The sequence below is a fragment of the Botryllus schlosseri genome, chromosome 16 (genome assembly GCF_051294905.1).
Source record: "Botryllus schlosseri isolate E-star chromosome 16, Bs_hap1, whole genome shotgun sequence".
NCBI classification, from domain to species: domain Eukaryota; kingdom Metazoa; phylum Chordata; class Ascidiacea; order Stolidobranchia; family Styelidae; genus Botryllus; species Botryllus schlosseri.
Genome location: NC_137251.1, coordinates 2,451,725 through 2,475,467, shown reverse-complemented (window position 1 = coordinate 2,475,467; position 23,743 = coordinate 2,451,725). Strand labels below are relative to the sequence as shown.

The window sequence follows — 23,743 nt, the reverse complement described above, 5'->3', positions numbered from 1 at the left end:
TTATCCTTGATCCAGGGAATATCAACGAAAAACTCCGCTTCTCCCTAATCTACATTCTACACACAAAAAAAAATTTACCTCGATTTAACGCGAAATGTCTGGAAGCAGGGTGGCCAGCCACTTGGCAGTAATATAACATTACCGTCACTCAATGTAAATTCAACTTACACCCGTCCGGTAATCTAGCTTTACACGCCAGACTGTAATGTTACAGTCACCTCTGGTATATTCAATCTACATTCTCTCCTGTACATTTACGAGGAGACTGTCATTTTACCTCCTACCTAGTAGGCCTACCTACAACCCTACATGCTGTCCTTTGTAAATCAGATTACATGCCAGCTTCTAAATTCACGTACATCCATACCTATCCCAAAGCAACGCGATGCCAAAATACAGCAAGTTTCTTCACGCTCTAAAAACGACATTGGGACAACTGTATATTCATTCATGATTCAAGATGAAAAAGTATTGCTGCTGGAGGTCTAATTCTTCTGTAGGAGGAATGCAAATATAGCACAAGTGGTCCCAAGAAAAGGTGAATTAATTCCACCGCCGGATAAACTTCCAATTGTTTCTTTTTCTCGTCTTCATTCCTTCTGTGTGACTAGTATCTTGCAGTTCCACTAAAAAGAACTCATGCGTAAGTCGCTATATTAAGCAAAGTTCCTAATCTAGACATGACAATACAATAACTACTAAGACAAATAGGCTAACAAAAATATAACAATTTTTTAAGTACCGGTACTGGTACATTTTGTGACGACGGCTCCGCCTTTTACATGATATAGCAGAGATTCATGACTTACTTTATCTAATGCAGCGGTTCTCAACCTTTTTGGACATGCGCCACCCTCGGCGATGGCCAAAAAGTTTACGCCCCCCTGCACTTATCGTCACGTCAAAAAGAGCACATCATCTAATACAGAGATAGGCAACCTTTTTGCTAATCACGGTCACATTTCAATTACTTAGGTAGCCTAAGGCCGCATTCCAGGGCATAGCCGCCGCATATCAACCTATATTGCATCTTAGTCTGTCTTAAGTAGTGCAGTTCGCCAGCTATTACCAACAGCTACCCAGCGCACTGAGCTTTAGGCTACTGCCAAATCTATGAAGTAATGAATGACTTACACGTGGGAATTGCTCTAAATCTTCAAAGAATATCAAAAATCTGCTCAAATGAAGTTGAATGCGACTGCTGGAGTTTGAATTTGGCGAGCTTTCTTGAATACGAAATAAGTTTCTTCTTCAACAATCGTCTTCTGAAAAGTGAAAATGGTTGTGAAACACATGTTTAGTCAGAATTCAGACAGACTTAGTCAATTTCTCGCGCCCCGCAGGTTGAGAACCACTGATCTAATGTATTGAAGCAAAAGGTTCCTCATTTGAGGTGGCATGTGTGCCAAACAAATCCAGCAGTGGATGGAAACATCTCGGCACTTCTTCGATAGTAGGTAGACATCGACAAGTGTTCACCAGGATCACCAATAAATGTTTCCCATGAACACGAATAAAAATTTATAAACGTCAAAATGAATTGTTTTTGCGTTTGGAGAGGGTTAGGGCCAAAGTTGGGTTTAGGGTAGGGTTGCCATACGTCCGGAATTTCCCGGACATGTCCGGAATTTCACTGTTCAAACTAGCGTCCGGGAGGAATTTCTAAAATATGCCAAATGTCCGGAATTTTGACGTGGGCTCCTAATTTTTTTCGTAAATCAGCATAAAAACAATATTTTTTGGGAATATTTATGCTGATGTATGATATTTTTCTTCGCGCTGCGCGCGATTTACTGTCACCTTTATTGATTTTAATATGGAGACTACCACCCTCGCAAAAACTGCCGTAAAATATAAATAAAAACGACCTTCATTTACTGGAATAAGCCTACTTGTAATCACAATTATAGGATAACGGTATATTCCTAGAGATCGTTAAGGCCGTTCACATGCTTTATTCAAAGATAGTGGTTTCAAACGGAAGGGGGTCTTTTGCCTTTATTCTGGGGTTTGTGTTTTTTTTTTTTTTTTTTTTTCAGGGTATTCGTGGTGTTTGTCGACTACTATGGTCATTTACACCAGGCCGATATTCATCTTATTTTTCCGTAACTGGGGTTTGTGAATATCTTGAACGTAATCAGCTTCCAAAATAGCCCGTGAGTAAGTCTGGGCAAAGGTGCTGACTTCTTTTAGTAATCAGCTCGTCAAATTTTGAACTGGGCCACGGAACATTTTCAAATTGGAGATGGAGTCGCGACCATAAAAGGTTGGAAACCACTGGATGTGGGGTGTTTATAAAGCTCCGTGGTGAGCACCGGCATAAGGCTGATAAACAATCTTATACAGGCAGAACATGAACATGACTTAATGATGTGCAATTACGCTCCCTGTATTTTCGAACTCATCATCCTCCACCAGCACTACCGCTAACTCTGATCGTGAGGGCGGAGAGTAGTAAGCTTATATATATAGTAATACATGGAACGACCAATATTATTGACAGAATTTATTCAAATAATTTAACGACCAGATGCATATAGAAACCAGATTCATAAAGCAAGCACCCCCCGCCCAGAAGTTGCATCGATTACCCCATAGTGTGGGCTCAAAACCATTGTTTATTTGGGCGGAAGGGGACTGAAAATATGTGCTTTCGGTCCCGGTTACATAACACACAGCCACATACTCCTGAACCGGACCGTGGCCACCTCTGGTCTATGAGCAAAGCTTTGCTAGTGTGACGTCATAACTCATTTTGAAATCCACTAGTGGGCGCTAAAGAGTGTTCGGAATTTAGGTTGCTGAAATATGGTAACCCTAGTTTAGGGTATCCCAAGATTAGGGTTGGGGTATTAGGGTGGGAGGGGGGATATTAGGATTGGGGTTAGGGGGATATTAGGGTTGTGGGAGGGGGATATTAGGGTTGGGGTTAGGGGGATATTAGGGTTGCGGGAGGGAGATATTAGGGTTAGGGGGATATTAGGGTTGCGGGAGGGGGGATATTAAAGTTACGGGAGGGGATATTAGGGTTGTGGGGGGTATTAGGATTGGGGTTAGGGGGATATTAGGGTTGTGGGAGGTGGATATTAGGGTTGTGGGAGGGGGGATATTAGGGTTGGGGTTAGGGGGGTATTAGGGTTGCGGGAGGGAGATATTAGGGTTGTGGGAGGGGATATTGGGGTTAGGGGGATATTAGGGTTAGGTTCAACTTTGGGGTTAGATTACCCCTAACCGGGGTTTAACCCACCTCCAATCTCTCTTTCACCCAACCCTAATATCCCCTCTCCCACAGCCCTAATATACCCTAACATCCCCCTCCCACAACCCTAATATCCAGCCTCCCACAACCCTAATATCCCCTCCTCCCGCAACCCTAATACCCCCTCCAACAACCCTAATATCCCCCGCTCCCGCAACCCTAATATCCCCCCTCCCGCAACCCTAATATCCCCCTCCCGCAACCCTAATATCCCCCTTCCTAATCTTGGGATACCTAACCCCAACCCACCTCCAATTCCCCTTTCCTCAAACCTTAATATCCCTCTTTCCCAAACCCTAATATCTCCCCTCCCATAACCCTAATTTCCCCCAAGCCTAACATCCCCTCCCAAGCCCTAATATCCATCTTTCCCCAATCCTAATACCCCCCCAACCCGACCCTAATATCCGCCTCTATAAAGACACAAAAAACAACAATTCATTTTGACGTTTATAAATTTTTATTCGTGTTCATGGAAAACATTTATTGGTGATCATGGTAAACACATTTCGATGTCTACCTACTATCGAGGAAGTGCGGCGCTTCTTCGTTATACGATCAGAGAGAGTGAGTGCTCCCCATGGTACCGATAAACAATGTTCCCATTGAACATGATACAATGTGACGTGTTTCACATGATATCAAGCTGTGCTGCCCCTGAACTCGATATTTTTTTCTACGCAGGCGACCTGGGTTCGATTCTCGCCAGTACCCTCTTTCTGTGAGTCGCTGCTTGGAGATCCGGTGATGGGCATGGAGATTTAAGCAAATGAGAAGCAGCAAGGATTAGAGTCTGAATGACGATAACCAAAGGACTTATTTTTATATTCAATGAACACAGTGTGAAAGTGGTTTTTACTCGTATTTCGCATAGTCATTATGCTGTAAAGATACATTAGCGTCGTATTGGAAGTTCGGCCTTGCTCACACGATCGCTAGTCATGTCGGCTGATTAATTAAACTAATTAAATTCAGTCGTTCAATCACACAATATATGCAGTTCAAAGAGACATTTCGGGTGAAAGTTGTAGAGAAGACAGACAGAAGTATATGTGCAACAATACTGTGACAGATAGAGTGACCTGTGACTCGGACTTGAGCCGCTGGTGAATTCTTGAGAGATTGACCTGTGACCAGGGCATGGTATGGTTGTTGTATGTTTGGTGTCAAATTGGTACCGACTTCACTTTTGTTGTGATTACCTTTCTGTGATAAAGATCATTCGTCGTAATGTACTGGCGTGGACTGTAATGATTGCAGACTGTCTACCTGTTTCGCGTACTGAGAACCGTTATTCATTTATGTTGCTGTTGTCTTAACTGTTGGTATTGCGAGTATCGTAGTCAAGGTATTAGTTCATTTAAGCCGAAGTAATAGACTGCTTACGAATATTGTTTCGTGCTCACAACAATGGTACGGTAAGGTATGGAAGCATAGGCGCCGACTTTTATTTTTGCATGGGGTGGCGGCAGGCGCGTAGCCAGGGGGGTGTCGAAACCCCCTCCTTTTGAAACGCAAAACCCCGTCCTTTTGAAATGACCATTCTGATGCTAATATTCAGTTGCATTCAACAAGTCGTATAATCAGTGTTACGCGCGGTCGCAATCAATTAGCGAGATTCGTCTGTGCACGCAACGCGATCTCCCGCTGAGATCATTGCGAAATTAGGTTATTGATTGCCGAGCACTCGGCATTCAACTCTGGACTGAGCAGTGACAGGGCACAACAATTCTGGAACACGAAAGACAGACAAGAAATATGATTACAAAAGCGTGCGGTCAATCAGTAATTAGTCCTTACCTCCAACACAATGGGCTTTTACTTCGTATTGAGTAGCTCGCATCGCGACAATTGGTTGCCGATCCACTTTGCGCTCAGAGAATATTTATCACAAAAATGGTTCACAAAATATTTTAAACGCGGCTTGCGGCCCTCATCGATGCAAATATTGCACTTTAATTCGTAGAAGGTGACCGTATATTTGGTCGTCAAATCGCGATAGGAGATGGTGTTTCACAGAGCGCGCGATGAATTCTAAGTTTCTAGCGATGAGGTCGAATTTTTACATCTCATAACGATCGTTAGAGCATCAGTACGCTGTGCGAAATACAAAGTAGTGATCAATTTTGTCGGACTGTACAATCGGCAGACAAGGTTGAAATGATACCGAAATTGCAGACATGCCGCAAACCCGCAATAATTACAATAACAGGGTGCGCTAGTCATACCTAAATGCCCAGATTCGGCAATGGCAACGAGCACGATTTGTTCAGACGCGGGCACAAGTTTTAATCAAAAAGATACATAAACACACAATATTACACTCAGAGATTGTTACTGCATGCAGACGCGCTAAATCAAATCACCGACGATAGTGCACATGAGATATCGATGACCCATTTCGCATATAAATGATTCCCGCTAATTTGCAGTACTCCGCATCGATAATACGAATTGCGAATTGACATTTCAAAAGGACGGGATTTCTAGTTTTAAATGAGAAACTCACTGGCTACGCACGTATAGAGTGTTCTAATACCGACAACGCGCTGGTTAATATCAGCCCGGAGCCTACGGCATACGTAGGTATCGATCAGCCAGTCGAATTAAATCGTGAAATGGTGCGATTTTAATTGTCAAGGTGTTATTGCAGCAAGAGCAATATGGGCGCATGCAGCAACCTTATTAATGCGAGTACAAATCCCAATGGTTTGAAACTTGTTCCGCGATATGGTTGCGCCCGATAGAGTCCGTCCAGCAATGAAGTCTATTGCAGTATTCGGGAACCTATGGCTCGCGAGCCATATATGGCTCTTTTGGGCATAAAGTATGGCTCTTTGCGAAAATTATATTTTTGTGTATAATTTATCAATATTGCTGCAACTTGTTATTAAATCTTCAGTGTGACCAGTATAATTATTCTTGTGGCAGTATAAACATGTCTTTGATAGATTAATACAGTGGCTTATTCACGGTTAGGGGCTCGGGACCCCTTTTCAAAATTCTCAAATTTAAGTTGTCGCACCTGCGATCAATACACTCCCGAATTTAAGTGTACCCGACACGAAATTTCGGATTGCACGATACGTCGATTGATCAATGAGAATAGCAGAAAACGTGACGCCTGTATGACAATGCAGTTTTCATATACGCATTGTCTTCCTGATCTATGGCGAGAAATGAACTGCCGTGGAAGTGACATTCATAATTACAAATTCAAATTACAAACAACGTCTTAGTTATCCACGTTCTTGATTGACAACGTGGCTTTGTAGTTGCTGTTCAAATGTAGTCGTGCCCACTCGTGTGGCACAACGCTGTTTTACCACCGAATACTTTGAGAATTGATAGGTCGAATCGAAATCGGTGCGACAATTACATTCGATTATTACACTGGTCAATAAGATGACAAAAATTTGCAGTACATCTGAGCGCCGTTTCTGGGGGTTTTCGAGGTTGCTGAATACGAATATCACATAGTTTCGCCAGATTGACTCTTGTTCAGAAGCTACTTATACCCCTAAAAGGATGTTCAGATATACTCCGCTATGCCTCCATTGTAATATCGCCGAAACCGTCGACCATTTTCTACTGAATTGTGCAAGATATGATTTTCAACGGTCCTTTCTCATTGAGTCATGCCGTAATCATGACATCCCATTCACGACTTATAACCTCTTGGTCCAGCCTGAGCTATTAACCCCTGTGGCTGAAGTCGTGCTATCGTGTCGTAGAATCCTTTAAGATTTGATTCGTTTATAGACGATGTTGAATTACATTGCAAGGGTACTTATACCAGGAGGTAATTTCAGACCGTGGTGCACCAGATCCTTAAGGGAGATAAGCGCCACTACAACGTTCTTCATGTCATACATGTACGCAAAATCATACAATTGTAATATTAAAAATGGATTCCATTTCATGGGTGACGCTCAGGTCGCGAGATGCCACAAAAATTGAGATTTTGGTGGTAGTCTAAAGGCTGCTTTACCATTATTAAACTGTGATGAATTCTGAAGTTAGATTGAACTAAGGAGCAGAACACGCACTCTCCTTGATCGTTTTGCACCTTATGTTCCAAGGCATAAGGCAAAAGCTTCAACACAACCATGTGGGTTTTTCACCCTTTCGACAAACTGGAGCCTCCGGGACCTTTGTGTCAGCTCTCGAAAACGATTTCTGCTAGCAAGCATTATTCACTCGCAAAAAACACGCTGTATTTTGGATAGGAGTGCAGAACAGTTTTTTAACACCTGGCCATCCAAGCACTAGTACAAGGCTCTTCAAGTCTTCAACCGGGTGTTTCGCACACCCTAGGGCAAGGGTGGGCAAACTTTTGAGCTCGCGGGCCGCATCCCACATCTGAATCCAGTCGCGGGCCGCACCATATAAAATTATGATTATAAACCAAAACGCAATATTGGTATTTAATTATATAAAGTGAGGACATGCTGGAGATGCTTATTTAAAACAAACCAAGCATTGCTTTGATGATATCGTACATGCGTCAGAAAGTGTGGCGAAATTTATTAGGCTGGTCGACCTCAATCACCAATTTGTCAAAACTATAGCGATGAAAGTCTGTGTCCCGATTCTTAGAACAGGATTGAAATTTAAATCTGGGAGCAACGATCTGTTTATAGATTTGCTAATACCACTTTTGGTTCAGTTCCAGGACACACAATGCTGACAGCATCATAACCATGTTAGTTTCAAACACGCTTCTACTGTGTGTAAAGCAGGGTTACCATATTTTAAAAATCGGACTTGCAAAACCGGAGGAAAGTCCTGAAAATATGGTAAACTTTTCCCACATCGTGGTCGGTTGATTGGAAAATAGTCACCTTTCCGGCCCAGTTCCCTAAATACCTGGCGGAGCGTTACTTCAGTGCCGGTTCACTGTCTCGATTTTACGATATATTTAACGAAAATTCTCAAACAAGAGGACATTTGGGCGTCCTCCGAGGACACTTTCAAAAAAGTCGAAAATATAGGACCAATCCACTTAAAAGAGGACGTATGGTAAGTGGTAACCCTATTGTAGATAAAATTTAAATACCCGAATTCTACGCATACAGAGAAAGAATCTACCTAAGACACGCGCGAATTGGTTTTTTATAAGCACATCCATGAAATAATCACAAAATGGAGTGGCCAAACTGAAATCGCACTCGTGATCCAAATTACGTCAATCTCCTTTATGACTTCTGTGGTGTTTAGTAGTCAAAACCTTTCAAACTTCTTGGGCTTTAATATCGGGCTGTCGCGCCAGACATTAAACATAAAAAATAATATAGGAAGTATTTACCTTAGAACAGTGGTTCTCAAACTAGCAAATCTAACTGGTAGTTTGATCCCATGGAAGGTGACGACTGTGGATGAGAGATTTTTAAGTATTAAATTCAGACTAAATACAAATCCAGATGTGCAATATCATACAACGTTCATTGTTCATATCAGCTGCACGCAGCCTGTAAATGACATTGCTTAAACCTTATGTGATGTGATAAGCAAATGCTTTTCACAATTTAAACGTTGGTAATTGACTTATTTGTTCCTTTTGGAGTATAACAGATTTCAGTTAATATGTTTTCAGCTTGCGATATCTTTCTATATAATGAATCTTGAGGAAATCGCGCCGCGAGAGCTCAGATATTTTGAATTGGTTCTTTCTGCGAGATGTTCATAAATAGCGCAGCGTACATAATTGCTGGGGTGTAGCCAGGGTGTACTGGGAGTCGAGTTTGAGAACTACCGTGTTAGATGGTGCTCCGGCCTCCGGGAACCTCGAGCACTGAACAGTATCTAGCGCCAGCCTTTCTCATTCTTGTTTCAACCGACCATATTGGTGGCCAACCTGCAGACGTACGGTCGCATGCAGCCGTTACTAATTATGCGTTGCCCCGAATATTTCAAAGACTTCTTTACCTCGGAATCAAAAGCGCACAAGTACAACACACGCGCGTCCACGTCGTCCAAATATCATATGATCGACCGAAAAGTTCATCGCTCTATAAAATATGCCGGACCTGATGTGTGGAACAGTATCCCGCCGGCCATCCAACAGTCGTCGAGCATGTCAACATTTAAGTCGAAATACAAGCAATTTCTGCTAAATGAATACTAGTCAGCCCTCACCATTTACCGGACCACGACCTGACATATCGATTTAGCCTCCTGTCACTTGCCACATAATGTTATCTTCTTTTACTTTCATTCAGTATGCCTGCCTCCTCTTTACATCGCCTAGGCCCAGGTAAGTGTCTGATATTAAGACTACTCCTAGCCGTTTCGGCATCTTCCTATCGTTCATCGTATTGCAGTCTTGTGATGTTTTGAAGTGATAAAATTTTATGAATATACTTGAACTTGAACCTTTATATGAAAAAGGCTGAGAACAACTGCACTACTCAATCTACCAGGGTCGTGACCAAGTCAGAAGGTTCCGAGTCGCAGGTCAATCTCTGTCTGTCTTCTCTACAACTTTCATCCGAAATGTCTCTTTGAACTGCATATATTGTGTGATTGAACCACTGAATTTAATTAGTTTAATTAATCAGCCGACATGACTAGCGATCGTGTGAGCAAGGCCGAACTTCCAATACGACGCTAATGTATCTTTATAGCATAATGACTATGCGAAATACGAGTAAAAACCACTTTCACACTGTGTTCATTGAATATAAAAATAAGTCCTTTGGTTATCGTCATTCAGACTCTAATCCTTGCTGCTTCTCATTTGCTTAAATCTCCATGCCCATCACCGGATCTCCAAGCAGCGACTCACAGAAAGAGGGTACTGGCGAGAATCGAACCCAGGTCGCCTGCGTAGAAAAAAATATCGAGTTCAGGGGCAGCACAGCTTGATATCATGTGAAACACGTCACATTGTATCATGTTCAATGGGAACATTGTTTATCGGTACCATGGGGAGCACTCACTCTCTCTGATCGTATAACGAAGAAGCGCCGGAAGTGCCAACATCTCTATGCTATGGCCCGAAAATTACATGAACAAACCAACAGTTTCAACTCCTCTGTGGCGGAGTATGTGGTATCACAGGTCACTATGTAAGTCGACTAATATCCCAAAATAGAACAGAGAATGCGGCGAATGAAATATTTCAATAATGAAATCAAAGTCATCCCGATGGTGTGCACAGTCGTAGATATTCACGGTAACAAATACTATGTAGTACTGTACCTTTTACGATGCGTATCCCATTCAGCATTCCTAGGAATCTTCAAGGATCCACTTTCTTCAAGCACAACAAGCTTCGCTCCACCCGGGTTGGAATCCCGGTACGTTTAGCGAGACACCGATGACCGATGCCATATTGGCGCTCCACCCTTTGCTCAAATCTCAATAATGGCCAGACGACGATACGACACTCGAACGATTTCAAATCGAGTGGTATTCATCCGCTGACATGCCACCAATAATATTTACCGGCCACGTTATAATGTTTGATTTAGGTCGTATTTTTTCATACAGAAACAATTATCATTACATATAGTCCCTTTCTTTTCCATCTAATCTCGTATAAATTGATTATATATTCCACGTGATGTTCACTACTTACTATACATATACTTACCCAGACGCTGCTTGTGATGTCACAGTTGTGCGTTGGTTGTTTACTACGAAACTCAGAAAAAGCAGTAACGCGTAACCCTAACCTACTGTAACCTATGACAGATCGCCATGTCCGCCATTAACAAATGGTCAACTTAGCATGCGGTGCTGATATTTCCAGTTTCCCGAACAATATTATACGTATCCTAAACTGATATTTTAACTTATCAACCTATCCCTGATAGTGGTAACCAACGAAACCGGCCGTATAGCCATAGCCTTATAATATAATATAATATAGTGGCTATGGTGTACCACATTAGCTACGATTGTCAGTTGTTTCTTTTACCCCAGTATGTACTTTACTGAAATTGGTACTAGGGCCAACAATTTCCGTATGATAGACCCCAGTCTCGCGAACGTGGTTGAATCAGGTCAAATCACCACAAAAAAATGATATCAGTAACATTCAGTTCCACGTATAACATTGGCCGCAGCGATTTTCAAGCTAATCAATTTTGCCAATAGCCTGATATACTGCAGGAACGATTAAGTGCCAGTAATTTTGCGAATAAATTCTGGTAACTTGACTTTACAGCTAAATTAAGGTAATATTACACATCAAAATGTAACATTACAAGCTACTCACAGCTATTGGCTGCGACTAGTAATTCGTTGCAAAATTTACAGAGATTTCCCAGTAAATCTACCAGATTTTTTTGTGTGTACAGTGTACACTCTACAGCAGTGATTTTCCATTTGTGGGTCATGAAAAATACCGTATAGCCTATGTTGGTCGGATGTCTTTCATTAAAAGATTGGATAATTGATTTTAAACAGACATATAATGATAGTGTATGCTACTTGGATTCTACTGGAATTTTCACCAAAGCCAAAAGTCCGACACCAGCCGCCATCTTTTCATCAGGAAATCACTATCTTTGAATGTCAACTGTAGAAGATTGCTCGACTAACTGCTAATCATATACTAAAATATTGAGTAACTGCTGAGTTCCTGAATGTCACAAGACTTCCGTCAAATCGGAAAAGACATTACCAGTCGTAATTTATTTGCGATATTGCAACACACACGAGTTTAATGCTATTGAAGCGTTTGTTAGCCGGCCCTCATGGCTTCGAGAAATCATGTCTGTGGTGGTGCCATTGTGACGTAAATTGGCATCCGCACGTGACAGCAGCATGGAAAATTTTGAATTTGAAGTCACAATAATGTCGCACAATCTGAAATAGTTTTACATTAAATGTTTGCAACTCTCGACGGAATGGAGGTATCAGTATCAGCAAGATTTCACGTAATCTGTTATGTCACCTTTCCGCGGACAAAATTGAGTATTATGATTGGAACTTCCGGATCTGATGCGGGGGCTTATTAGTATATATCGGGTAAGGGTAGCGTTGCAAAGTTGGTGTCGTCCGATCAGCCAACTAATCCTTTGTTCGATGTACCGTTTCACCGTCGACATTTAGAGTTAGCTCGAGGTTGGCTATCACCTATCATCAATGTGGTTGGCCAATTCACCTCAGTGTCAGTCAACATAGGTCAAATCTGTATAATTGACGGAACGTGTCCAGTTCATAGTTAATTGTAGGTATATATAATTTATGCTCGACAATTTTACAAATGCCTCAGATGCTAATAATGTGCGAGCACCACTCGAAATATATTTTACGATGTGTCGACAATTTATGATTCGTATTAAGCTATATTCGCTTGATTTAGTAACAGATAATCGAGATTCCCGCAATTGTGCTGCGGATCTCCCGCAGCAGCGCTGCGATTTTCCAAAGCAGAATTAGGTCTATTGGAATGATTAAATTAGGCTACAGGGTTGCATTCAAAACAAAAATATATTTATAACAAACATCTTTAAAACAAGGCCTAATTTAAAACATAGTTTTTAAGCCATGACGTCACGAATATTCAATTGTGACATCATAGTGGATTGACATTGACAATTGAAAATATATGGTAAATATATAGCTCCTTTGACAAAATATATGTACTATCAATGTTGAACCGATTATTTTGAGGGTTCCAACCATTTCATATCGATATACGTCAGCTATATCGGGTGGTATTTGTCTGTAGGCTAATAGAACATGTTTTTAAAAAAAAGTATTTACACAATTAAGGCATAACAATTTTACAACTTGAAAAGGCCGTTGTTTAAAACACTGTTTAAAACATGTTTTGAACAAAGTGTTTTAAAACACCATTTGTTTTAAATGCAACCCAACATACATATGAGTCGCAAGTTCTAACTGAGGTACGGTGTGAAAACAAATCACCTAAGTGCAACGAAGCGGTCATTAAAATTATGTAACTGTGAATCACCCACGGCACCGTCTAGACCCCCTTTCCTGGGGCATAGTGAAGGCTATTTGTTTTGCCCAACCATACAAGCATCATCAGTCGTATTCGCGGTTGATAATTGAATGGTGACTTCCAGGAATAGCCAAGATTGAGGTGAAATGCTGCAAGTGAAGCGAAAATACTCTTTGCAGGATTGTGATCTCGTGATACGCTCAATTGGCTACCGATCACCCTTTACAGCGTGTTGTGCGATATTATCACTATCGCTGTGACTGAAGGGGTTTCCGATGGACACCAAAGACGGAATTACCTGCAATAGTAATGAGGATTAAGTCACCGAATTGACTCATTCGGAGACAAGATTCATGATACAGATGTAATTGAAAAAGGCACATATTGAGACCGACGCTCAATCCCCGAAGCGGGATAAGTATAAGCAAGGAGTTTAGAATTCACAAGTGAATTTATATGAGATATATTCGACAGATTCAATACATTGTTAACAATTTCATCATTGCAATGCGCCACAAGACCGCGATACATTGAAAAATGGGAAGGTGTCGAAACGACTTGCAGTAGTCTTCGAAATCAGACACCCACCTGGCCTAGGCGATGTAAAAAAGTGGCATGCACGCTGAATGAAAGTACAAGAAAATAATATAGAAGGACAGGCGAGAAAAAGAGGTGACATGTCTCAGAAGGCGAGATCGATATGTCAGGTCGTGGTACGGTAAACTTGAGGGCTAACTAGCATTGATTCAGCAGAAATTGTTTGTATTTCGACTTGAATGTGGACTTGGACACGCTCGACGAATGTCGGATAGCCGACGAGATACTGTTCTACACTTCGGGTCCGGAATATTCAATAGAGTGACGATCTTTTACAACCAAATGGTCGATACAGAATTTTGGTGAATCCGAAAATATTCATACAGTTTAGTAAAGTTGTTTGTCAAGGACTAGGTTAGTGGTCCCCAATTTTTCGCCTTTTCGGCAGCGTATCCAAGGGTTAAATAGTTCGCGGCATCTTGGAAATGGATCAACATTATGGGGTTTCAGTATTTCAATGAACGACGGTATCGAATACCGCAGTACACGTTGTGAAGTGTAACGCATTTCGATCATCCTATTTATTCAAATTTCTTTGTAAAAAGTGGTCAAGTTATAAATTAAGCTGATAACGTGACGAGAATAATGCTTGAAATAATTTTTCGGGAAGAAAAGCTACTCGTTCAAGTCCCCTTTCCGCTTTTCTTTTAAATGAATACTAGCCAGTCTTCAGGATTACCGGACCACGACCTAACATCGACCTCGCCCTCCGCCACATGCTACCTCATTTTGTCGCTTGAGTCTTATATTATCTGCATTACGTTTCATTCAGTGTGCATGTCTCTTATTTACTTCGTCTAGGCCAGGGGTTCTCAAAGGGTGGGCCATGGCCCACTGGTGGGCCACAGAGCTATTTAGAAAATTTCAGTATTAATGTAAGTTCAGTTATATTTCATATGTTATTCGCTAAAAATACATTCGTATTATCTAATTATACGTAGGCTACATAAAGCTTTTTATCCGACTCTGATTAGACGTAGTGGCACGTATGAATGTCAGCTTGTACAAATCGAAAACGTTAGTGAGAAACGGTGGCTTTTTCTACAGGCTATGACAACCTACAGCTAACAGAAACTAAAAAAATTTCAAGCGTATAATAGGCCTAACTGGAAGATAATGCCGAAGTAACCAAGTATTCCAGCAGGGTCGTATGTCGTATGCCATTGAAAGGGGTAGTCATAATTGCAAATTATTAGCAACTTCAGGCGGAGGTATACTGCACCACCGCAACGAATCTTAATCGATTGAGGATTTAACGGAGCGCATTATTCTTGGAAGTCGGTTTAAGATGTCCGGCCTGGAAATCATTGTGCATAATGAAGACTCACATGAATAGATTGTATCATTGGATTGAATATTCTGACATCGCAACTTCAGTTGTTTTGGTACAAGACGTACAAAGTAGCCTACATCATGCATATTGGAGAATCGTTCTCCACTTCTCTGTAGTACCCCATTCACCAATGAATTGTTCGATGCTGGCCCAGAATGATTGTAATATTCCCCACAATAGTATCACTCAAGTCCTAATCGCACAGTGCGGGGATCTCATCATTGTGTTTCGCGACGCGAATGGAGCAGCGGACGAAAATAATCTACTTAGGAGGTTTTAGCATACGATGTACCAGGGCCGTAACTCCCACACCCACACCCCCAATTGGGGAGCTCGAAGGGGCCCAAGATTATTCCGTTGGCCGTTTATTGGAGGATATTTATTCAACTTGAAATATTTTTTCGCGCTTCGCGCGATTTCCTATCCCGGGAGATCGAGATTTAAATATCATCAGTTTGAGACAGGCATATCGGCGCTGTCCATGACGACGCATTAAACAGGATTATGACTGTAAGATATCAGGTGGGCCACAGCACATTTTATAACCGGAAAATGAGCCACGGCCAGGAAAGGGCTGAGAACCCCTGGTCTAGGCTAAGGTGGGTGTCTGATCTTATAGGCTACTCCAATTTGTTTCGACACCTTCCTATCTTTTCATGGTATCGCAGTCATGTGATGTTTTGAAACGATGAAAATATTGATAAACCTGATTGATTGATTGAATTTTTCAAAACAAAGATTTTTTATGTATATACCGCTACAGCGACTTCCCCACTCCACTACATGCGACTGCAGAAAGTAGTTGGTACTAATAACCGTGACGCGAAACTTGATACGCTCTGAAACCAGGACATTCGCTCAGAAAATCTAGTGTCCTATCTGTTTTCATGTCGAATGAATTATGATCCTTTTAAATGATTTATTTTAAACATTTTCACAGTCGAAATTGCTTGTATCCTGTTCGAGAATATGATAGGTGCGCTGTGTGACAGCAACTATTAGAGCCTCGCATCGGAATGCACAATTCATCAGAATTAGACATGATATTCCAAATGATGCATGTCTATCGCATGTAACCAATACCACAGATACCTTTATATCCCGATTTTCCACAGTTTGGCCTATAACTTTATTCATTTGTGACGTCTGTGACTGTGAGGGATAACTAGTTTTGCTTATGTAGCCTCATGATTCAACACAGCGCGAGGCATATGGTTAACTTGCCTCATTGAGTAATTACGCGGTCAAAGCCAAAGGATGCTTGTTACTGATAGCTGATTTAAGCCGGTATTATTTAAAATCAACTGTCGCTCTGATCCTGGAAAGGCAAGATGGGATCATTGACAGTGCACCAGAAACCCCCTCTAATATCGCATTGGATTATGACAATCGTCTTGGCTCCATACAACTGCACCGCAACAACACAACACTGTTGATTGTGACACAGCAATGTATTGAGTTTTAGTTCAATTCCGGTGTCTCCTCTTACGTAGATGTTCCAGTAATCAGTGCCTCACCAATTAAGTACCGAAACGTCGCCGGATTAGAAATAAATCAATGCCGCACATATCGGTTCAAGTTGAATAATGTAACTAACGTAACATTATATTATTATCACCAGCTATCCTTGACCATAACAAACGACACCATGTTTTATTATCACTGGACTACGCAATAATCAATTTACAGAGAATTATACAACGGCAATGCAACGCTTCAACGCGATGCATGTGCCGCTTGCAATACTAGTCTTAATATCATGTTGCGTGCATCTATCTTGCGGTCAGCGACTAAAGGGAAGGATACGAAGCTCCAGTTTCCAAAGAAATATGAGTGCAGTTACACCCGGAGCTGCAACTTTGGCGTTCGTTTTTGATGTGACTGGGTCTATGTGGGATGATTTACGACAGGTCACCGCCGGTGCCAAGAGGATATTAGCCACGACTTTGAACAGATCAGAGAAACCGCTGCACGACTATGTACTCGTGCCATTTCACGATCCAGGTAAGTCATGGGGATGGTGCGAGACTCTGTAAAAGTCCTGGATCGAGTTCAACAACAACTGTTGCCCGATGTTACAATGCTAACACAAAATCAATTCAATTTGTGCGCCTGAATTTATTGTATTCATTAATTAGTCAAAGTGCGCTTTGCGTTTGCGTTTGCGTTGCTGTGGGCGAAATTATCCTTCAAGGCTCGCATATATAACGTGATCGCGAACATTATGTACGCACCGTTTCTACCAGTTAGTCACATCAACTTTAATCCGGCTCACATCTGCTGAATTTTGTGAAATGTTGCGGGGGGCATGGAATATCCGGTTACGGTACGGCGCATCCGTGAGTCGTAGTAAACAGTTTACTGTAAACAACCAGAGTCGACTGAGCGTTCTAGCAATCGAAAACTCGAGCGAGATACCAGCGCAAACGTTTCACCTTAGAATCGTTACCTTAGTCTGGCGTGACCTACTTTGTGACTCACCTATGGGTGAAAATGGACAGTCGCGGATCAATGAATAGCAGCAAAACAAGACTATAGGTCCTACCACAACATTATGTTACTACGGACTGTTCGTTGAGTCAGACTCTTGAGTATAACATGATTTGTTGTGATATTTACACCTGACTGAAATCTTAAACCTTATTCTTGTAGGGTACATATAAATGACAACTTGCTCGAAAGTGTATCGTTTAAAATCGTCCAACGTACGGAGTTTTAGCTTCTTATAATTACCTATCTAAGAAGAAATGTAACAATGCATTTGCATGGAACGTGCCACACGATTTAACAGCACAGATACAGATATTACCAACGACTACAAAAGTTTGCATATGTCACGAATACGATAGTCGATAGTATCCTGTTAGACCTGAGTAAAATCAGTAAATCCTTAATTTCGAGTCGTCTATTTTCAAAATATGCCAACCAAGTCTATGCGTATACAAAAGGAATTCGTGTACCATCTAAAAAAGTACATTAAGCTTAAGCTCTCTCTTCTCCCCGATTATTCGAAATTTCATACGGGTGACGTCATATTTTGTGATACAATTGTTGATATACAATGTTCGTTCCAATTTTCTACTCGTTGCTGACGATTACCCCTGGCGAGTGTCAGCTGAAAATACTTGGGTTCATTTCAATATGAATATACCATTCCATTGTATATTCAATTTATATATAGAAATATATTATCTGTAAATCGTGAAAACCCAGGTCGTCTGTTGAGCAATCATAGGTTCGCGAGTCGTAACGCGTTCGCTAGTTGTTGGCTGCTCGAATCTGGCCTCCTGCCTGAAAGTTGCCGAACCCCGCCACAATAAAATTTCCCTCAAAATCACCTGATAGCATGCATTACAGACTTTTTTTGTTATTTCGTCCAACATCGCCATTTCTCAAAACACGTCTCTTGTTCCGATTTGTATGTCTGCGTTTAAAAGACCTTCGCTAGATCGTTTGATGGGCAATTCAGCACTGGATGCTGAATTGAAAACTTTTGAATTGTGTCAGAACGGGGCCTACGATATTCGTTTATTCAATATCGTACTTCCCGGTTAGAATTTTTAATTTACTCTGCATATACTAGTAGTGACCGAGAATCTGAATTTCAGTTGTCGGGCCAATAACGGTTACCAGCGACGGGGAATACTTCCAGCGTCAACTGAAGGACCTGTACGTCCGTGGCGGAGGTGATTGTCCGGAGATGAGTCTGACTGCTATTAGGTATATATGAATATGGCTAGCGCATCTACTGCGGTTGGTTTGGTCTTCGTGGTGTTTCTTATACTATATGGTCATTGGTCAATGGTTATATACAGTTATACACCCATGTAATGATTCCTGATCTGCCGATTATACTAGATTATTTTGCGGGGCCAGACTGGTTGTGACTACGGTAGGCTTCGTTGGATTTTACTGGCTGATCACTAGTGATAGCTTTCAAAATTGCAATATGTATATTCGGAACTAAGGCGGAATGGCGACAACAGTGCAATTCCCAAACAGTGCAAGTGCAATTCCCCAACTATATAATATGTTACCGACCTGTTTCTGCGACAATTTCCCCATGAAAGTGACACAAAGTTATCCAGAAAAAAGGCCTTATAATAGGTAAAGAACTCTAAATATTAAAAGTATATCGCTTGGAAAAACTCGAGATAACTAACCTACGGATAGATGAGCAATGAGCATGCGCATCGCCCGCCGCCACGCTCTAATACCCAGAAAAGTTTACAGCTGAGCAATCTAAGAGCAGCATAATGGGTCTGGTCTGGTCTCAATAGAAAGCTTTTGCAGTGCTGATTCCGAAAATACAGATAAAAAATCTTGTCAGGGTAACGGAACCACCCCGAAGTAGTACTCAAAGTCTAAAAATCGACATTGTTCCCACGACGGGAAATCCGCAACACAATGACCATAACAATGATCAATTGCGTCGAACGATCGTTTAAAACAATACCGATTTTCAAACTTTGGTGGCTATTTCGGGGTGGTGCCATTTCCGAAGTAGACGTGAACTTTGCTTAAAACCAAAATCACTCGAGCAGGTAGACAATTTCACTTAAGCTAGGGTTACCATATTTCAGCAACCCAAATTCCGGACACTCTTTAGCACCCACTAGCGCATTTCAAAATGAGTTATGACGTCACACTAGCAAAGCTTTGCTTATAGACCACTGGTGGTCACGATCTGGTTCAGGAGTATGTGACTGTGTGTTGTGTAACCGGGACCGAAAGCACATGTTTTCAGCCCCTTCCCGCCCAAATAAACAATGATTTTGAGCCCACACTGTAGGGTAATCGATGGAACTTCTGGGGGGGGGGATGCTTGCTATATGAATCTGGTTTCTATATGCATCTGGTCGTTAAATTATTTGAATGAATTCTGTCAATAATATTGGTCGTTCCATATATTACTATAGGAATACTATACTCTCCGCCCACATGATCAGAGTTAGCTGTAGAGCTGGTGGAGGATGATGAGTTCGAAAATACAGGGAGCGTAATTGCGCATTGGTCATGTTCATGTCCCACCGATAAGATTGTTTATCAGCGTTATGCCGGTGCACACCACGGAGCTTTATAAACACCCGATATCCAGTGGTTTCCAACCTTTTATGGTCGCGACTCCATATCCAATTTGAAAATGTTCCGTGACCCAGATCAAAATTTGACGAGCTGATTACTAAAAGAAGTCAGCACCTTTGCCCAGACTTACTCACGGGCTATTTTGGAAGCTGATTACGTTCAAAATATTCGCAAACCCCAGAATAAACGCAAACGACCCCCCCCCCCCGTTTGGAACCACTATATTTGAATAAAGCATTTAAACGGCCTTAACGATCTCTAGGAATATACCGTTCGCCTATAATTGCGATTGCAATTAGGCAATTGCAATGAAGGTTGTTTAATTTATATTTTATGGCAGTTTTTGCGAGGGTGGTAGTCTCCATATTAAAATCAATAAATGTGATAGTAAATCGCATTCAGCGCGAAGAAAAATATCATGCATCAGCATAAATATTCCCAAAAAATATTGTTTTTATGCTGATTTACGAAAAAATTATGAGCCTACGTCAAAATTCCGGACATTTGGCATATTTTAGAAATTTCTCCCGAACGCTAGTTTGAACAGTGAAATTCCGGACATGTCCGGCAAATTCCGGACGTATGGCAACCCTAACTTGAGCACACCGAAACAGAAGTACATCTTTAGTGACCACCGTTGGATTTTCCACAATATTAAAATAATTCAAGGATGGACTTAGATTTAAAACTAAACCACTGGGGTTCGATCAAATATATAGGCTATAACACCAGCGTTGACGCTCGCTATATCCTCACTCACAGGGAAGCACTTGAGATCTCCCTTCCCAGCTCTTTTATTTACGTGTTCACCGACGCAAGCGCGAAAGATTACGGGAGACTTCACGACATCTTGAAAATCATTCAACGGAAGCAGAGTCAAGTATACATCGCTTTCACGACTTTCGGATGATGACCTAAACTTGACCTAGACACATGTCATCACATACAGGTTGTGTTTGTTTTGACGGGCGATTGCAACAACCGTGAAAGTCCGGGATACAAGGCGTATGAAAAAATTGCAGCCACGAGCTCGGGGCAAGTCTTCTTCATAACGAAAGACGATGTGTCCGAAGTGAGTTCTAATTAAGAACTATGTATCAGCCACTCTAACAGATACTTGACCCCATTTGAAGAATGTCTTCATATTTTGGAGCTACATAATGTCACTATACCGCTACTCCTGGTGCAAAGCCATATTTATACTTGGATCTGATATTTCTCTGCAGTGTTGGGATGACTCGAGTCACCTTTTTCGTATGACTTGACTTGACTCGAGTCACTTTGCTAAAATGACTTGACTTGACTTGACTCGACGTATCAGAAATGTGGATTGACTCGTGACTCGGAGCAAAATTCAGGAGTCAATTTCAAGTCATCAGGTAATCGGTGTCGATAAAACTCACTGTATCTTTCATATGGTTGAATTGCTCACGAAACGCTGGAGTTAACCCGTGACAGCGATTATTCATTCAATGATCGTGCGTTTCACTGAGCCTCCATTGTTCTGTCACAAATAAATTGACCGCAGACGAAGTGATCGAAGCTTATAGCTTAAGATGTCGTAAACTAGTATCGTAAAGTAATTTAATAGCGAAATGTCTATTTCTGTTCTTACCTTAACCAAACCTCTTGTTTTATTGAAATTGAATTCGAATATAGTTTATATAGTCATTAACCATTGGCGCAGACTCGAATTGCATAATATCAATTTGTAAAACTGTAATGCATTGCATCTTATCAATTAGTTTCTCTATTCTCTATTTTGGCTGGTAGCTATAAACTGAGGCTATGCAATTTTACGCAGTTTAGCAGTTCTACGTATATGTGAGCGATACGGCGTCTTCTTTCGTGTATATTTAACTCTATATTCGTTCATTGGTTTAGAATCAATGACCACTCAATCTGTACTTCAGACAGCTAGGAAAATGCAATGACGTAATCGTGCCTCATACGTCGAAAATACAACTTGACTTGAATTGTGACTTGACTCGTGACTTGACTTGACTTGACTCGACTTGACTCGAGTCACCTCCAAAAATCGAGTGACTTGACTTGACTCGATCCACCTTTGAAAATCGATTGACTTGACTTGACTCCAGTCAAAATGTCCAATGACTCGAAATGACTCGTGACTCGAAGGTAGTGACTTGATCCCAACATTTGACCGAACTATGGCTACGAATTGCGTTCTGAATGTCTCATAATCATAGGCAATGGCTTATATTGTTTTTATCCGCTCAAGACACATAACACGCAATGCGATACACAAGACGAAATGCGACTTCTTTCAATCGAACACACATCTTGTCCTAATACCCGATGCAAGAGTGGCCGATCGTGATCTTTCGGCTGTTTCCCTAACACTTTTCATCTCAGGGTCTTTGTTTGGACTTGTTTGTTAAGATTCCATAGGAAGGATACGGTTACTCCTTCCTTACAGGTCAAGTCTCGTTCCACAGACAAAAATATACCTTGTGTGTAACTAGCAGGGTTGTAATGACTCGAGACATGACTCGACTCGAGTCAGTCTGTGTATAGACTCGACTTGGACTCGAGTCATTGCGCATGACTCAGACCAAGTCATTTGACTCGAGTCTCAGACGGCCAAGATCGACATTTCATTGGAATTTCGAAGAATAATGAAGTAATCAGACTACTGGTATTTCGTATATTGGTACTTGAAAATGCGATCGGAAAATGTTAAAAGTTAGGAAAATTAGTATATTATAAATTCGATCCATTTGATATCACCAAATAGAGTTATAGAAAATGGATTTAACAAGACTTAAACTCGAAACTGGGCATTTAACGCAATGACTCGGGCTCGGACTTGAGTCATAATAACATAACTCGGACTCGACACTCCGCTCAATGACTTGGACTCGGGCTTGGCTTGATGGTGAATTGAAAATGACTCCACTTGACTCGTGACTCGCCTTGTGGCTTGGTGACAACGCTGGTAACTAGCCTACAACATCATTCAATACTGAACGTCGATACTTTCAGTTGACGTATATAGTTCCAGACAAATCGTTTAATGTAGCCTAGTGAATTAACCTATTTTAACTGCTTTCAGGTAGTAAAATTCATCGAGGTCTCAGTGCAAGCGCATAAGGTGGTCTTATTGGCAACTGATCACGCAACTGCTGGTGATCGAACGTGGGAAATACCGTTTGATCCAGAGTTGAAAGAGGTGACGCTATCATTGAGCGGACCAGGTGAGAATTTGCGTTTAGTGAGAATCCGTAGACCTACTGTATCGAGCTTGTGTCCAAATCTAAACTAGGATGCACATTGCACATGTGAGGCAAACGTTTTCGACCCCAGGTCTACGCCGCAGGCTATATCACCGTTTTCACTGTACATAGTCTTGGTCATATTAATATTTATTGGGCAGATAGAAGGCTACGACTGATTGATCCAAGAGGAAGGGTATTCACTGAGCGAGACGGTTTGGAAACGCTATTGGAACTGGAATCTGTCTTGATTCTCAACATCAAAAATGCTACAACAGGCAAATACAACTGATGATTAATTATGTTCCTCC

General features: G+C 41.4%; 1 protein-coding gene and 2 long non-coding RNA genes across 3 annotated transcripts in view; 1 reads left to right on the top strand and 2 right to left on the bottom strand.

Moving 5' to 3' along the window:
* Positions 1 to 434: 434 nt before the first annotated feature.
* On the bottom strand, positions 435 to 11,029 carry LOC145459148 (uncharacterized). Its single transcript, XR_013921291.1, has 3 exons — positions 10,463 to 11,029; positions 1,135 to 1,265; positions 435 to 626 (listed from the first exon to the last, which is right to left on the bottom strand). It is a non-coding gene; the product is annotated as an uncharacterized LOC145459148 (long non-coding RNA).
* LOC145459149 (uncharacterized) lies at positions 9,593 to 10,232 on the bottom strand. Its single transcript, XR_013921292.1, has 2 exons — positions 10,201 to 10,232; positions 9,593 to 10,083 (listed from the first exon to the last, which is right to left on the bottom strand). It is a non-coding gene; the product is annotated as an uncharacterized LOC145459149 (long non-coding RNA).
* A 5,751-nt stretch (positions 11,030 to 16,780) lies between the features above and the next one.
* LOC145459145 (hemicentin-1-like) overlaps positions 16,781 to 23,743 on the top strand; it is an 87,128-nt gene continuing 80,165 nt past the window's right edge. The window contains exons 1-6 of the mRNA XM_080337772.1: positions 16,781 to 17,115; positions 18,720 to 18,831; positions 20,959 to 21,076; positions 21,146 to 21,268; positions 23,273 to 23,414; positions 23,594 to 23,710. Of these exons, the coding sequence (XP_080193898.1) occupies positions 16,818 to 17,115; positions 18,720 to 18,831; positions 20,959 to 21,076; positions 21,146 to 21,268; positions 23,273 to 23,414; positions 23,594 to 23,710 (910 nt within the window). The 5' untranslated portion in view covers positions 16,781 to 16,817. The remainder of the gene's footprint in view (positions 17,116 to 18,719; positions 18,832 to 20,958; positions 21,077 to 21,145; positions 21,269 to 23,272; positions 23,415 to 23,593; positions 23,711 to 23,743) is intronic.